At 40.8% G+C, this 16340-nt stretch overlaps 1 protein-coding gene across 1 annotated transcript; it reads right to left on the bottom strand.

The window, feature by feature from the left end:
* Positions 1 to 10757: 10757 nt before the first annotated feature.
* Positions 10758 to 15234, bottom strand: snai3 (snail family zinc finger 3). The gene is made up of 3 exons (XM_015368009.2): positions 14983 to 15234; positions 12857 to 13483; positions 10758 to 11534 (listed from the first exon to the last, which is right to left on the bottom strand). Exons 1-3 carry the CDS (start codon positions 15059 to 15061, stop codon positions 11353 to 11355), a joined length of 888 nt encoding a protein of 295 aa, XP_015223495.1. The 5' UTR covers positions 15062 to 15234; the 3' UTR covers positions 10758 to 11352.
* Between the last annotated feature and the right edge of the window lie 1106 nt (positions 15235 to 16340).

Here is a 16340-nt window from a genome sequence, read left to right as displayed (position 1 = left end):
TTTACAGTGTTTAGTTTGTGCATCTTTAATGAATCTAATTCATGCATAAATTCACTTAGACAAAAGCGGAGTAAAATCTTCAACTCTTTGCTTCTACCTAGTGGAAATCTTCACAGGTCAGAAATTTGCTGTGGGTGGGACTAAGGTATGCATTTGTCTGTCTCATTAATTCATGTATGTGGTAAAAACTTTCTAAAATTCAATCTCCATTGACTGTGAAGTGTCACGTTCCCTTATTTTATGGGCATCTCCTTAATGTTGTTTGTTTAAACACAAATATTGCGTGTTTTTGCATTGAATTGCATTGCACATGCATATATCCATTGTAATATGAGTTTTTTATACATGTCATTTTCCATGTTTTATGAGTGGCATGATGGCTCAGAGATCAGCACTGCTGCCTTGCAGGACTGGGGCCCTGTGTTCAGTTCCTGAGGTGCTGTCTGCGTGGAGTTTGTATGTTCTCTGTACGTTTCTCTGGGTTTCCTCCAGGGGCTTCGGTTTCCTCCCAGAGTCCATAAGACATACTGGTAGCTTAATTGGCTTCTGGGAAAATTGGGCCTGGTGTGAGTGTGTTTGCATGTGTCTGTTTTTATGTTTGGGTCTGCCTTATGATGGACTGGCATCCTGTCCAGGGTATATTCTGCCTTTTGCCGGTTGCTTGCAGGAATAGACTCCGGCCCCCCTGTGACCCTATATTGGACATAGCTGTAAGAAAATGGTGGATGGATGAATATTCCATGTCTTTCAGCTCTCAAACGTTTAGACTTCAGGTGTTTTCTGTTGTTTCAGTAAGAAGTTTGCCATCCACTAGGGGGCGTAGCTCTTCTGTGTTAAGCAGCAGACTGTTTTGTTTCTTACTCATTGGCTAGCTGGAAATTTCAGGCCCCCGACAATGCAAATCAAACACTTGTGCACAAGATTTTTAAATAAAAGCAAATAATGTTTTTTTTTTTAAAAAAGGAATCGGGCTCAACAGAGAACAGACTTTGTCTGGTTTTTTTCATAACTGAGATATGGTCGATAATGTTGCATCGCATTGAGATGAAGAATTAATCACATCCACACAATATGGTTATTTTTCACTTAAACTGATCGGAATTCCAGATCTAAGCTCACCTTGACTTACAATGCTAGTGATGTAATGCATAATGTAGCACAGACCAGTGTAAAGACAGACTGCCTGTAATTGTTGCACTCTTGTTAATGGACGTGTTATCATTGCGTTGCCAGAATTTTTTTTTTTTAACTCTCGTAGTGCACCTTACAGCTAATGCAGATTTTGCCAACTGCTAAGGCCCTTATGGACACGACTCTTTAAAGCAACACTGTGCTTGAAAGGAATGTAATAATGGTCTGGAAGTAAGTGGAGACTTGGAGCAATATGTTGGGTCAATCAGCAGAGTATGGCTAGCCTAGGCCACAAAAATGTCATTGGCTGTAGTTCGGAAGTTAGGAGGTGGGCATCATCTGTGATTTGTGTATACAATAGTCATAAGGCAGTGTGTTTTGAAAATGTTGCACTGTTTGAAGTTAAAAAAAATCCTTTATTCTGTATTTTTAGCAGTTTTTTCTCAATAAACATTGATTCATCCCCACCCTTTCTGACTCTTTTTACAAAGGTGTAATCCCAAACACAAAGAATTTAAAGAGCTTTAAACCTGCAATCTGTTTTAAAGATAATAGGTATATTGGGTGGTGAAGACATGGTATAACATGTTTTACAATATAATATGTATTCCATAAAGCAGTGTAATTTATTTCTAGGTAGCTGTACAAGTAAACATAAAAAACTGTCTCAAAGGAAATAAATGGAAGCACATGATCTTTCCCAGAGGAATGAAAGAGTGTGATTAACTAGATTTTAGTTAATATCTAGTGGTTTTATGAGCTGGGTGGCTGCTTGGTGGCACAGTGTTCAGCATTGCTGTCTTGTAGTGCTGAGGTCCTGGGTTCAATTCCTGGGGTGCTGTCTGTGTGGAGTTTGTATGTTCTCCCTCTGTTTGTGTAGGTTTCCTCTGGGTGCCCTGGTTTCTTCAGACAGTCCTACCATGTTTTCATTAATGAAATGAAATCCAGTCCGCTCCCTGCAGTCTGTTTCTCCAAATGAAGCTTAATCCAAACGCACGTATTTTCCCACAGTACCTCCTGGAGAAGGTGAGACCTGAGAGAGCCAGTATATTGTATGGAGCTGAACATCTGTGCTCCGCAGCACACAGGGGTCCAGACTGTGCTTTACATATTGGCAGCACTAATTCTGCCCTGGTGTAACAGTTAAGGTTTGGACAACTAACCATAGGCCAGTGGATTCAGATCCTCTCTGCTGTTGAGCACGGCGTTCCAATTATCCAGTTGTTCCAGTCCACCATCTTAACCAGGTGCAGGTCAACCCAAACAAAGGAGTAATTACTGATATTTCTGAAATAGATTGTTTTTTACCTCAAGGCTAACTGGAATGATTGGTCACCACACCCCTGGTATAATTTTCTGTGTTATACTGCGACGTCTTTTAAATAAATTAAAAGGGATCGTTTTTATGTCAAAATTTCAACACGGTCATAAAAGTGAACCAGATAACAAAACTCTATTCTTTAGCACAGGCATTGGCAGGGGAATGGAGTTGAATTGTACTTCCAATTGTATTTGGACATTTTTAAATTGAATTCAAATTATAGCTTTAGGTTTAACACAACTGAGGCTCTTCTTTCCAATCATCCTCCTCTAACGACACTTCAGTACAAGAAATGTGTTTTTTATTGAGCCTGACCGTGGTATTGTGAGGGTGTCACGAGCAGCGGTGCAGGAAGAACGTGGGAGGGAGAGAATGGGGACAGAGGGGTGTAATGGGGGGGTTGGGGGGGCACAGCTTAATTATCAGTTCTGAATAGACTCCCAATACTCTCTTCTGGAAAGGGGCTTCTTTTCACTTGAGAATCGGGGGTACCAAGGGCCGAGAGTGGGCCGAAGAGCTCTGTAAACAAACACTCGTTGCCAAGGCGATTTCTTCCATTCGATGTTCTGCTTTTGGAAGGTGACTGGACTTGCCGTGACAACACAAGAATGCCATAGTGACGACAAGCAGCAGGCAAGCATGCTGCATCTTCGCGACCTGTCTCTAGAGTCAAGACAGGGAGCACCTGCAGGCACAGACAGTCAGCGGCGCAACTCGACTGCTCTTGGACACAGGCCTGAAAGTTGCAGTTGTAAAGCAGATGGCAAAGTGGCAAAGGCCTCCTAGTTAAAGTGTTGTGGAAAAAAAGAGTTTCAACTTTTAAGGAGATAAAAAATTGCATAAACAGAGTTTATTTAGTCAGTATTAAAGAGTAAGGACAGAGTCTGAAAATGGCAGAAAAACAATAGTGAAATGTGAAAAATTCCAATTCACTTTTGTTTTTTGATTGAAATCTAAAACTTTGCCAATGAAGTACGGTACCAATATAAGGATGATTTTACATTAATACTACTTTTTTTTTACTGAAAGATGGTTCATACCTTTCATATCTTAGTATTTTGCAATTACAAGGAATGCTTAATGTAGTGCAGCCATTTTGTATACCGTAAATAAAAACAAAACATAGGTGTGGATTTGCAGGCACAAACATGGTAAAGAATCAGAATTTAAAAGTGTTAAGTCTCAAGTGTGTCCAGGTGAGGTTTGCACTGAGGAAAGCTAGGACTGTGAGCAGGTGGACACCTCACTGGTGCAATTTCATGTTAGCTTTCGACAGGCCCTGAAAGAAAACCAGGGAATTTGAGATTCTGAGCCTTTGTGAATGAATTCTGCTAGTGTAGAGCTTCAGGTCTTTAAATGAGGAAGAGACAATTACAAGGCACTTAGGCTGTGACCTGTTGATCCCAGACTGTGCATGATTGGGGTGGGGGGACTTGTGGGGAATAGGGATACACCATAATATTGACACTTTGGCTGTCCTCTTTCCCAGAGTTTTCAGTTGAACGTAGACAAAGCAAGCCATTCTAGGGCTTAATGTGCAATGTAATTTTCTGAGATTGCAGAACTATGATTGACTTGATTGTGAGGGAAATGGAAATTATTCAGGGATTGTATTGTATCACTTAAATATGTTACTAGGGGTAGTTTGTGATTTTCACCTATTTTCTGCTTTTGTTCTTACACTGATATAAAGAGTTCTGATTCATGATGCCATGCTATGGTAGGTAGATTGCGCGCTGGGAAAAAAAGTATGAAAATAATGTAAATGTAAAACTAAAATTAATTTGTAAAAGAAGTTACAAATGAGAGGAGGCCATCCAGTCATCTAGCTCATTTGGATATTGATAGCTGATTGATAGGATACAGAGTCTCTGGCTTTGACACCATGGTTGGGTAGATGGTTTCAGATCTACCACATCTCTCTCTGGGTTCAGAAATTAAAAGCTTTACTTCTTTTAGCCTGTCAAAGCAGAGCACTCCTTGAAGTTTGGGTTACCTTTTCTAGTACTATTTTACTATTTGAACTGATTTCAGATAATTAATATAATTTTTGTAATGTGGTGATCACAATTGTGCACAACATTCTAAATACGTTATATGTGCATTGTACAATTTTAACATAACATACACTTTTATCTGTGTATTCAGACATTCTCTTTGCCTTTTGTGTTCATTTTGTATTGTCTAGGAAGGTCTAAGGTGTCTATCTGTTTATGTTTCTTTTATCTAAAGTAACACTTGTTTACATTAAGTGTCATCTGTCAGGTTTTTGCCCTGTCTTAACTTCAAATGGTGTAGAATTTCTATGCCACAATCTAATTTTTTGATACATATTAAGATGAGCAGTGGTACTCACACAGATCCCTGTGGTACACCCCTAATTGCATCATCCCAGGGATTTAATTCTCAGTTTCAAGATGTCTAATTCCTTGAATACCTACGATTTGTAATTTCAGAATTAATCTTTTATGATGAATTTTATCAGAAATATTTTCTGAAAATCTAAACTTACTTTCATATGCTTTGTTTCTATCCATTACAAGTGTTGCTCGTTACAGAATTCCAACAACTTAGTTAAGCAAGACCAGTCTTCTCTAGAACTATGTAAACTATCTCCTTAAGGCAGTCAAAGGAAATATTATCAAAACATTATTGAGGTAGGGTAGTTTTAACAGTTTAGCTGTTCCCTTGTCCATTTGCTGTATAGGATACTGTTTGGCCCAAAGCTTGCTTGTGTATGTGTGTTGCTGGACACTTCTGTACATGAGACTGACCTTTCATGGTCAGATGCCTTCCCACCATCTTCCATCCCAGACACCCAGAAAGCCTGGGAAAAATGGCTAGGACAAACCTTGAGTGATGATTGATAAAACTGCAGACAAGGCAAGGGTTATTATTACCAAGGGAAAGTGGAGAGACAAGGGGCAGAGAGCAACATGAGTGCAGACAGATTTATTCAGAGTAATGCAGAAGGCAACAGGTTGTCACCAAGAAAAAAAACAGAAAATGTATAAGAATATACAAGAAAAAAGGGCTTTACACAATGAAAATACTTTATTTTCTGTGGCTTTTTCTGCTACATATTTTAGTTTATATCAGTGGTAATATCTAGCATATTACATCTCTGAAGAGTTATAGTCCCATTGCATTATTAGTTTAATGTTAACCCTTTAAAAGTGGCAAAGTCAAGAACAGCTGCATCAATTCTGTAAGCTAGAGTTTGAAGACTGAAATTAAAAATATTAAGCCCTTGGTGAATAACAAACTGGCCAGTGAGACAAGAACATATTCAGAACTGTTCTTTTAAATGTATCATTCTCACTCAAAGGATGGTTCAAAGTGCATTTGAAAGTGAATTTGTGATGTTATTTGTTATGTCATTTTCTGTCAACGTTATGTCATTTTTTATGTCATTTGTCATGAAAAGAAAACACAAGTATTTCATTCTACTTGTGTACACATGACAATTAACTTGAACTTGAAAAGATCTGCATGCAGGAGGAACATTTATATTTGAGCTATATAATATATCATGAATGTAAAAAAACGTTTTATGAAGACACTTCTGAGTTTATTTCAGCATGAGTCTTAGCATAGTTCTCAGAAAAGCCATATAAATATTTGTTGCAGGCAAAACATTTAATGCACGAAACAAATATATATTTGTATACCTACTTGTTACTATAAATTGGCTCGATCTGAATGATGTTTAATATACAGCACATTGTATGTACATTTATGTTAAATTTTAAGTCAGTTTAAAGTTCGTAGTTCAGAAGCAGTTTATCAGTCTTCAGGCTTTTACAATAAGAGTAAAGGAGATTCTTTCTTTACATTACTTCATAGGCATGACCTGGTGCAACATTTGCAATAGGTATCCAAGCCCTGATCTAGCCTGCTGTGATTTAACATTTTTGCTTTATGACAAGACCACCACAGACCAAGCCTAAGAATGAGACAGGCTTTTCACAATAAGAGTTTTCAAGTTTCAAAACACTCTGTGAAAACTCTGTGATCCTTCTGGTTGATGCTTTATTTTGAAAACAGAAAAAAGGAGGAATAATAGCTACCAAACCCACAGCCCCAAAGCAGCCAGGACAGTTAATGTAAGGAGAGTAAAACAGGGCTCAGAGATTACAGTCTGAGCTGAAATCACTTCTAAATGTTAAGAGCCTGCACCTGTTATGAGGCTGCGCCTCTTTTTTCCACAACAAGTGGACGGATATATCCAGTCTTCTCCACGCTCGCTTGGTACAGGGGTTTGGGTAACAAGTGCACACATAGCGTTCATAGGCTGTATGTCAGCTAGCAGCGGGAGGGGGGTATTTTTATACACCCGACACACACTGTGGAAAATATTCAGCAAATCTGAGTCAGTGCAAGACTGTGCGGAGGTCGTTCATAAAAATAGCAAGACAGCCTCTACTGGTCAGGTAAAAATAGGCACACTTTGTCTTCACAGGGTCTAAAAACAGCAGCTGGTATTATATTGCTATACCACTAAGCAGTGGAGTAATAGATTGCTCTATATAAACAGGTTTATATATATAGCCTCAAAAGATTTTATAAATATCCATATAGTAACTGAAAAGCAGATTATCCTCTGATGTCTAGCTGAGGTTGTTAATCATATTTATTTTTACATTAAAATCCACACGCTCCTTACTGCAGCTGTTGGGATACTGCTCTTCAACACAAAGAGTAGGGGGTGTCTTTAACACACTGTTGTGCCATAATGCTGAAGATGGCACTCTGAGAAAGTCTGAGAAAAGAAAAATAGCCTGAGCTCAATTGACAGTCTAAAAAACAAGATCGGTCAAGTAGATTCCTCTTAGTAGTAACCCTTATGGGCTTGTGTTCTTGACTGTTGTTGCTTTCTGTCATGTTGTATGCTGTTTTGGTAAAGGATAAGGGTAATGCAAACTAGTACAGAGCAAACAAGGTTTTTCCAACTCCGCTATGTATACTGGGGACACTACTGTGAGGTGGGAACAGATTCCCTTAACGATATGAGCTTATGTTATCCTCATCCTATACAGTATATACCACTGAGTAGTAAGGAAACACTATGCACAGAGACACAGAGAGGCTGGTGGAGAGAGCAATTACTGGAGTCACTAGTACTGTTATTTCCTGGACAGGAAAATCTTTATACCAGTGGAGTGACAATATGAGTAAGAAATGAGAAGATCCTGAAAATGGGTGCAAGGCAGCGGGAATTTAAAAAGGTTTCTGAGGAGCAGTGTGCGTTCATATCCAATGATACTGCACTGCTCTTACTTTTCAAAACCCCTTTATGTTTTAATGATTGTATTCAAAGGCTAACTTTTTAATTGACTTGTTTAAAGCACGATACAAATGCGGGTTCTGTTTCTAGTTTTTGAACATAGAACAGCAAAACATACAAACTGGGAAGCCTTCAGGAAGTTGCTGCTCTGTGGTCTGGGTTGTCAGTCTCCCTCATCTTGGCTTCCTGCGATGCTTTTTTTAGTGAGGAGAACTTCCTAAGCTCCCTGTTGTTCGGTTTAAGCTTGTTCTTTAATCACTGCCAATAACGAGAAAATCATGAAAGGAGGCAAGTGATATCCTACACGTCTGTATGTGTGCGTTGCTAATATCAGCCTCCAGTAATTCAAAACACAGCAGCGCAGGTGCTCTCAGTGGAATCGGACACATTTCCAAGCTCCACTCCTTGGGTATTGGAAACTTGTGAGGTTCCACTCTTCTCTGCCAGGGCTATACTGGGAGTCCCGATCAACCTGGCCAGCAGGCAGCTTGTGTGTTGTGATAAGAATAGTAACTCAAGTCGCTATTTTTGACATGTCTGCTGCTGGAAACGGCGCAGTTGCATGCCTCCCTCACCCTGGCTACAGGATATTTATAGGGAGAAGGCCGTTTTGTAAAGTCACAGCAGCTAAAGTTAGGGCAGGAGTGTCAGCTGATATACACGTCATGGAGTATGGTGACAGAGGTCAGGAGGCAGTTTAAATCAAAGCTGACCACTAGACCTTTTGTGTTATCATTATCATTAAATAGGTTGGTTCTTGATTTTGATGTCTAGGAAGGCGAAGGATTAGCAACACTGGCTCTAGTCAGTCATACAACGGAATGTGCGTTATGCAAGTTTGCTCATGTAGTTTTGCCTCCTTTCTGAAGCTTGTGACATGACCTGCCGTGTTCCTCTGGCCCCATCTAAAGTCAATACTACAGGAACAGCTAAATTGTACCATGATTCCTGTTAAGTTGAATGTTTCAGGATGTGGGCTACTTTCATTTTTTGGCTGAAACACATTACACTTACCTTAGATCTAAACTCTGGCTGAATAACTGAGTGATTTAAAAACTATACCATCTTTCTTCCATGACTGAATATATTTGTTCCACACCTACAGTATCATCAGAAACTGATACTAGCACAGCTTAAAGTTAAAGCCTACAGGTGGAGATAAGAGAAAGGTTTCTCAATGGTAGGACTGATAATCGCCTACAGGACAGTAGTGAACACATTCAGCTGTTTCTGTACAAGTTTTGTAATCTAGTAGAGCAGTTTATATAATAATGATGATGATGATATGCTCCCCGCTTGGCTGACACAGCAGGGTGACAGTCAGTGCTGCTGTGTCACTGATTGATTGGTGTCCCTAAGTTGTGTGCGTGTGAGTGTCCTTCAATGGACTGGCATCCTGTTCAGAGTGTAGTCCTGCCTTGTGACCAGTGTTTCCCTAATGGGCTCCGATTTGCTACATCCCTTGCGGGAACAATTCTTTTCATGATAGTGGATGGATGTCCAATTAAGGTTAAAGGTTCAACCTGCACATTTTCAAAACCTCAGTTACTTCTGGAGCTTTTCTGGAAACTCCACTCAAAGTGCTTCACAAGTAATGGGGACTCCCCTCCACGCCCACCAATTTGCAGCCCCACTTAGATGATGCGATGGCAGCCGAAGTGCGCTGAACACTCCCCACACATCAGCTCTCAGGGGGGAGGAGGGCAGAGTGATGAAGCCAGTTCATAGATGGGCATTATTAGGAGGCCATGATTGGTAAACGCCAGGGAGAAATGTGGACACTGGGGTAACACCCCTACACTTTTTGAGAAGCACCCTGGGATTTTTAATGACCACGAAGAGTCAGGAACTCATTTTTATGGTTAATCCAAAGGACAGAACCTCTTTTAATGTATATTGTCCCCGTCACTATACTAGGGCATTAGGACCCACACAGACTGCAGGGTGAGTGTCCCCTACTGGCCTCACTAACACCTCTTCCAGCTGCAACCTGAGCTTGTCCTGGAGGTCTCCCACCCTGATACTGGCCAGTACCTGCTGAGCTTCAGTGGGCTGCCAGGTGCGAGCTGCAGGGTGATCTAGCTGCTGGCTGTATTTTAAGAAAGCAGCCCGCACAGCAGGGCCAGCTACCAGCAGCAAGTGGAAGTGGCCTCAGACTCACTCTCAGCTGCTGCACTTGTGCTGAGCAACTGGAAAATGTTGAGTTCCCCCCTTCCCTTTCCTCCCTCCTGTCAGGGAGCTGGCATGGCTCCATCGTGGTGTGCAGCTGGCCGTACTCCACCTGCCAATAAACAGATATATTTAATAAGAATTTTCCATGCACTATCTTGAATGGGAAACATTGCGGTTTTATTTAGACTTGTAAAATTCTCCCCACTGCGATCCCACAGCTGCCCTCCGAAGACATTAATTGTGTGAATAAATAATATCTGTGTAATTAATGCCACTTAAACCGGTCGTACCTCAGCCTCAGCGTGACCCTCCTTCATTTTTCCCTCCTAAAGCTCACGTTTGGAAGGCCCCGACCCTTCCCTAGACTCGTGGCTTTCACTAGGTTAGCCACCCAGGGCAGGCAGCAGATGCTGGGCAACGGTTACCATGGCTACAAAGTACCAAAACTGAAATGCCCTCATTGTGTTCAAGTGTGAATTGCAATGGAATACATGCCCTTGCTTCTATTTTAAAAAAGGTAGATGAAAATTTTGCAAACTGCTACCAGAGAGATACAAAACATCCCTTCAGGTCAAAGATTCTCATGGGCCTTACAACACTTTTGTTCTTACTAATGATACTTCATTATGAACACACTCAATTGAAAAACATTCCAGCTTTTGGGGAAAAAACGTTTTTTAGCTGCAGAACCAACCTGTTTGTTACCTGGTTGTTAAGAACCAGTTAAGAAATAATTCCAGTTTTGAGGAGAAGCAGAGCAATGTGTACTGGACTTGGTTTTGCCCAGATGAACTGGTGATTTTTCATGTTCTCCCTTAAGAAATAAATTCAAGAACTGCAAGCAGACAAATATGAAAATATTTAATAGATCATGACATGACACAAACGCAACCGCAGCCTAACTAACGGCTGAATAAACATTCTAATTACATGGAATAAGCAGGTGTGTGTCAGTTAGCTGACCTATTTATGCCCTCTTGTGTTAAACACCTTGCTGCAAAACTCACCAGTAAAAACCTTAACCTTGTTACCATAAAATGTACATATTGTGAAAGCACACATCAGTAACTTTTTTATTCTTGTTTTTTTTAAAAAGTCAAATAAAAGACAACAACAAGAAAAAAATCTGAAATGTGAAGCGAAAGTTTCATCAAGCTAACACTGTTTTGTTTCTTTTTAAAAAAAACAAACACTGGATCATAACGTCTCTTCTTTCTCACTCCACGTACTTCTCGGGACTAGAAGCGTGCGGGTGGTGCGAAAGGACGGTGTTCAGTCATCATTTGTTCAGCCACCAGACCATGAATTTCTCACAACTGCAAAGAAAACAAATCCCGTTCTGGGTCTGGCCCTGAATGCTTGTGTTCAGGGAAGGCGCCAAGCTCGCAGACGTTCTTAGGAGACGCTGGGCCTCCCGTGGTTGGATGAGCTCGCGCGGGTGTCAAGAGAGCGGGCAGCAGCCGGCCTCCTCATGCTTGGACAGCAGCGAGATCCTGGAGAAGGTCTTGGAGCAGCTCTTGCACTGGTACTTCTTCACGTCCGAGTGCGTCTGCAAGTGGGCCCGCAAGTTAGAACGGTCCGCAAAGGCCCGGCTGCAGTGCGGACAGGAAAAGGGTTTCTCTCCTGGAACAGCGAACAGAAGGAATGTGTCAGGGGACGAGGGAGACAGGGACAGCACACAAAGGTCGGAGGCGAGCCGCCTGACCCAAATCCACCACACGCTACAAGAGGCAGCGTCTATGCCAGAGCCATAATGTCAGAGTGAGTGAATGAAAAGGCCATGTAGGGTTTCAAAAATGGGGATTAATGGCCTTCGATTCCAGCACTGGAAACACTGAAAACAAAAAAAACTGAAATTGGATGTGCTCATTACCTTTCTCATCCTGACTAGAATCCAAGCTTGGCTGCTAGATGTATGAAACACGATCATAACTACATAGTCTTAACATCAAACGGGTGCTTCTCCTGCCTTTTTAATCGATTGTTCTTCAGAAGACCTGTTAAATCTTGAAAATGTACCTTAAGGACAACAAATATTCATATATCTTATACAGATAATTGTAAACACTAAAATAATAGAGAATGTTTCACCCATGAATATGTTTGTTTGATCTATCATCAAATAACATATCCTATTCAGCTATGGAAATCTTTGGAAAAAAAGTAACTTTGTTGCCAAGATGCTTTTTTGCAAGCGTGGCATTCATTATACCCAGTACTAAACCAGGAAGATTGTTCTTGTTTCTGACCTTTTAATAAACATGCACATTAACAAACTTCAAGCCACTAGAGTGGCTAATAACTCTTCTACCATCAACCTGTGATCATGGAGGTTGTATAAAGAATACTTCCCGTTCTCTCTAGAAATTATTTTCAGAAAGTCTTTTGGCAGCCCATCCAGGTGTGTCATTGTAAATCTTGGCATTATCATAGCAGGCTGCAGTAAAGTACAATGAATTCATAGAACACACAGAATGCACCAGTAATGACTCTCTCTATGAGTGGAGGCTGAGCCCTAAGATCCTGATGTCAACTGGGACTCTCCAAGCTGCCCCTAGAGATTCAGCTGGTCAGGGCGCTCTCAGGTCCCCAGGAAATAGTGCCCCCCGGAAATTCCTGCGGCACATGCAGGCTCAGGTTGAAGTCAGTGAGAGACCTGGCTCTCCTCCGCCTGGTGTGGACCCTCCTGCACACCACAGCAGAGCTGGAGCGATTCAAGAGACAGCCAGGGAGCTGGGACAAGCCTGTGCGTCTTGCTTGAGAACAAGGCCCTTTGCCGTTCAGTTCAGTTCACAGCTAGCAGTGCCAGTCTGGGCGCGTACATGCTAAGGAAACGAACTGTGATTCTAAATTTAAAAAAGAATTTTATGGGAACCACTTGGGAAGGTCAAATGTTGTAACAGGGCGAACATCCCTGGCCGCCTAGGTTTCGAGGGGCTCCGTACCTGTGTGTGTGCGGATGTGGCCCTGCAGCAGCCAGGGCCGAGAGAAGGCTTTGCCGCAGAGCTTGCAGACGCAGGGCAGCGTGTGGGTGCGGATGTGCATCTTGAGCGCGCCCAGGCTCACGTACTCCTTGTCGCAGTACTTGCAGTTGAAATACCTGTGGCACTGCCACTCGCAGTGCAGCTGCTTGTGTTTGGCCAGTCCGGAGAAGGTGTAGTAGGCCTTGTGACAGTCAAAACACTCAAACTTCTCCTGGGAATGGTGGGGGAGACTGAGGAGAGAGCTGGGAATGAGGCTCTTGTCCTCCAAGAGCCTGGGGCCTTGGCTGAGCTGGCTGGCGTTCATGTCCCGCTCACTGGGGGAGACTCTATGAGGAGTAGCGGCCAGTTTCACAGCCAACACCGTCTCTTCTGACAGCTTTTCCTGAAAAGAGCACAGCGCCTGCGTTTCTCTCAATGGGTGTGAGGTAACATCAGCTTCTTCGGGACTGGAAGTCTGGGTTGCTACAGCAACGAGGGGCATACATTCCCATACTCCCAAGGCCTGGACACAAGTCGCAGTTGATGGAAACTCAGGCTGCAGACTCTGCGCGATCACAGACTCTTCAACAACTGGAGAAGTGGCTTCTCCTGCAAAAGCACAGACAAAAAAATAAAAAATATATTTTCCCAAAACCAACCAAAACAAACATGCTGGAGGTTTTAGGAGACTCCAAAAGTACCTTACAGAACACCAAAACAGATTTAATTTACTAGCCATTTAACTACTAATACTTGTAAAGGAAAATATTCTGTTGATTTTATCCCCAGTTTACAGTGTATTTTCAGTTCCTAGGGAATTTTAGGCAATTTGCAGCTATTTGCAAAACCACCCTCCTCTGAATATACAAGTTGGACTTACCAGAAAACTTCCTATTTAAAAAAAAAACACGAATGACTTAGATAGCATCATAAATAAAAAATCTGGACACAAAGACAGAGCATATGATCATACATATTCTAAGATATCATTACCAATATTAGCATGACAGACCCTGATAATATTTCAGAACTAAATGTACTTCTTAATACACTGCTAAAGTTCTCTGGCAACATCAACTGAACAAATTGATGGTATTACTCAAAGGTGCTGTCGAATTTAATATGTGGTATTCTCCCATATTTTAAAATTATTTTATCATACCATGTTGGTACTAGTTTTAGTGAATTGTGTTTCTGTTTAAAACAAGCGAATGATTTTATCATAATGTAGTCTTTAAGGCTGCTTGAAAAGACCCTCACGCAGAGAAAAAAACTTATGCTAAAGGAAATGGACCTTAAGTAAATTTATTAAACTTATATAGACTCATCTGTTTGAACTAAACTTGTGCCACAGTTTAATTGAATCTTTTAACAGAGCTTCAAGTTATGAAGTGAATGTTCAAATGCTCAAAACCAGGCTACAATTATGCAATGCTCATGTACGTGGCTGTTAATAATAATAAAAAAGGCATATAGAGCTGGTTAAGATAAATGGCAGAATTTGAATAAAAACGCATTTCATTCGGATTTATGAGTTTAAGGAGCCTCGAAAGGCACTAGATTAGCCTCTTCAACAAGCTTAATAGGACCCTTTAGATCCCAAAAGGAGGGACGGACAATGAGCCCCTCTTTTGTGTGAGAGATTCTGCACCTGCTAAACTCCAGCAGCGAGTGTGCTGTCCGTGGCAGAAAGTTTTTAAGCTTTATTTTTTAAAATTAACGTAAGTAATTTAAAGAACTTCACTGTGTTGTTTTTGTTTTACATTTGATATATACGTTTTATATCTCACGTATAAAAACATAAACTTTATATGCAATAATGTGATAACTTTGTTTCAATTTACCTTCATTCATGTATTATTATGATACAAGTATTAACATTACTTCAAATGATCATTAGAAGGTGCCGTTATTAAAAGGATGTCGTTTTTAGTTGTATGCATCAGTTAAAACACATGAAAAGCAAAATAAGAGGGGTTTAAACCGCAGTATTGTATATATCACAATGTAAACCCTAAGTGAAAATACCTGATTCAAAATTACAACGATATTTTTTAAACAATATAAAATAATATAAAAACATGAGTTTGGCTTTAGTTACAAATTACCTTTTTTAAGGGATTCCAGATGACCGTAATGTGGCTTCCTTGAAGTCAGGTGTTTCTTCACCAGAAAAGATCTTGGCATTTTTACTATAGCTTCTTATTACTGAATTTACCTTGCATTTAGCTCTACCCAAGTCCATGCAAGAATGCTTAAGTGAAAGCACATAGACAGGAGACGACCGGATAAATAAACAGCCGATACTTGGAGGCAGTCTTTGCCTTGCATTCTTCAGTGTAGTAGAGAGTCAGGTGCAGAGGGTCACAGCTTATTAGCATAGAGACCCTGCTGAGCCAATTAGAATGGAAGGACAAGTGTAGGAGGTGGAGTCTCTGATGTCTATCAGCAGCCCCATGAAAACAGGTGCATCGTGCTTTATAGTACTGGATAGTGCTAGTGTCTTGTCAATTAGACTGTGAATAGGTCATGCACGCAGAATTGCAATTCCTGTTTCATGCGTTACTCTGAAGTAATGTTCCGATATTATGAGATCTCAACTTTGAAGACTGAATTGAAATCATCATTCTTTTTATGATTCACCCGTTTTTCAATGAAGTTGTCCAAAGCAATGCTACATTTTCACAGCGAGACAGATATTTGCGTGCACTGATTTTCTCACAAAAGACAATACCCAAAATCAGATAAAAATGAAAATAAAATTAAATAAATTTCATGATTTTACTTTTAGTCTCGTTAAATCCTTGTTCTTCTTTTTCACAAATAGTGGTGCAGCATTTTTTTTTTAAATGGGAACGCTCAAGAAAATACAAGAACACGGAGTTAATTCAATCAGAATGTAGCTTTAATGCGGTGGTTCGGAGAAATCTGTGTAAGGTTAATGTCTGTTACATTACAAATGCGAACTGGCCAAAGGGCATGTCTTTCCTACTCCCCAGTATCTATACATACAATTATTTTGAAAAGATTTGTTGTCATACTGCTTAAAATTAAACTATTCAGTGATGTGAAGTTTTCAGAACTATTGTATGTAGTCTTGTGTTGAAGAAAAAACTGTTATCCATACTCTTGTGTGACTTACAAAATGGCTGACTTGAAGTAGGCCTACTTTCATTTTTCTCAGTTTCTCTCCATATGTCTCCCATTTAATGCTTTGAAAACAAACAGCATTCCAGGTCAATTCCATCCCAGTCTAGAGTGTGTCCTTTGTGAGGGCCGAACTCAAAAGGGACAGATTTATCCTGCAGAGCAAAGCCTAACGAGGGTGGAGATGGTGAGGGAGAGGGGGTTGGGGGTTAGCAAAACAAGCACCCAGACCGGACACATTACCATCTGAATACGAGACCTGAAAGCTCTGAAAAAGAGGATTTCCTCACAATGCAGAGTAGGACCCTGCTCCTCCAGT

This window comes from Lepisosteus oculatus, chromosome 20, assembly GCF_040954835.1.
Source record: "Lepisosteus oculatus isolate fLepOcu1 chromosome 20, fLepOcu1.hap2, whole genome shotgun sequence".
NCBI classification, from domain to species: domain Eukaryota; kingdom Metazoa; phylum Chordata; class Actinopteri; order Semionotiformes; family Lepisosteidae; genus Lepisosteus; species Lepisosteus oculatus.
The sequence above is the reverse complement of the archived record's forward strand: the minus strand, read 5'-3'. Positions and strand labels throughout refer to the sequence as shown.

What these genes read in the sequence shown, in the direction of transcription:
- snai3 (XM_015368009.2), bottom strand. Translation starts at nt 15,061, where the DNA reads ATGCCAAGATCTTTTCTGGTGAAGAAACACCTGACTTCAAGGAAGCCA. An exon ending in TCTGGAATCCCTTAAAAAAG is followed by an intron (nt 13,484 to 14,982) that starts GTAATTTGTAAC and finishes GTGCTTTTGCAG; the next exon opens with GAGAAGCCACTTCTCCAGTT. An exon ending in CCACATCCGCACACACACAG is followed by an intron (nt 11,535 to 12,856) that starts GTACGGAGCCCC and finishes TCGCTGTTCCAG; the next exon opens with GAGAGAAACCCTTTTCCTGT.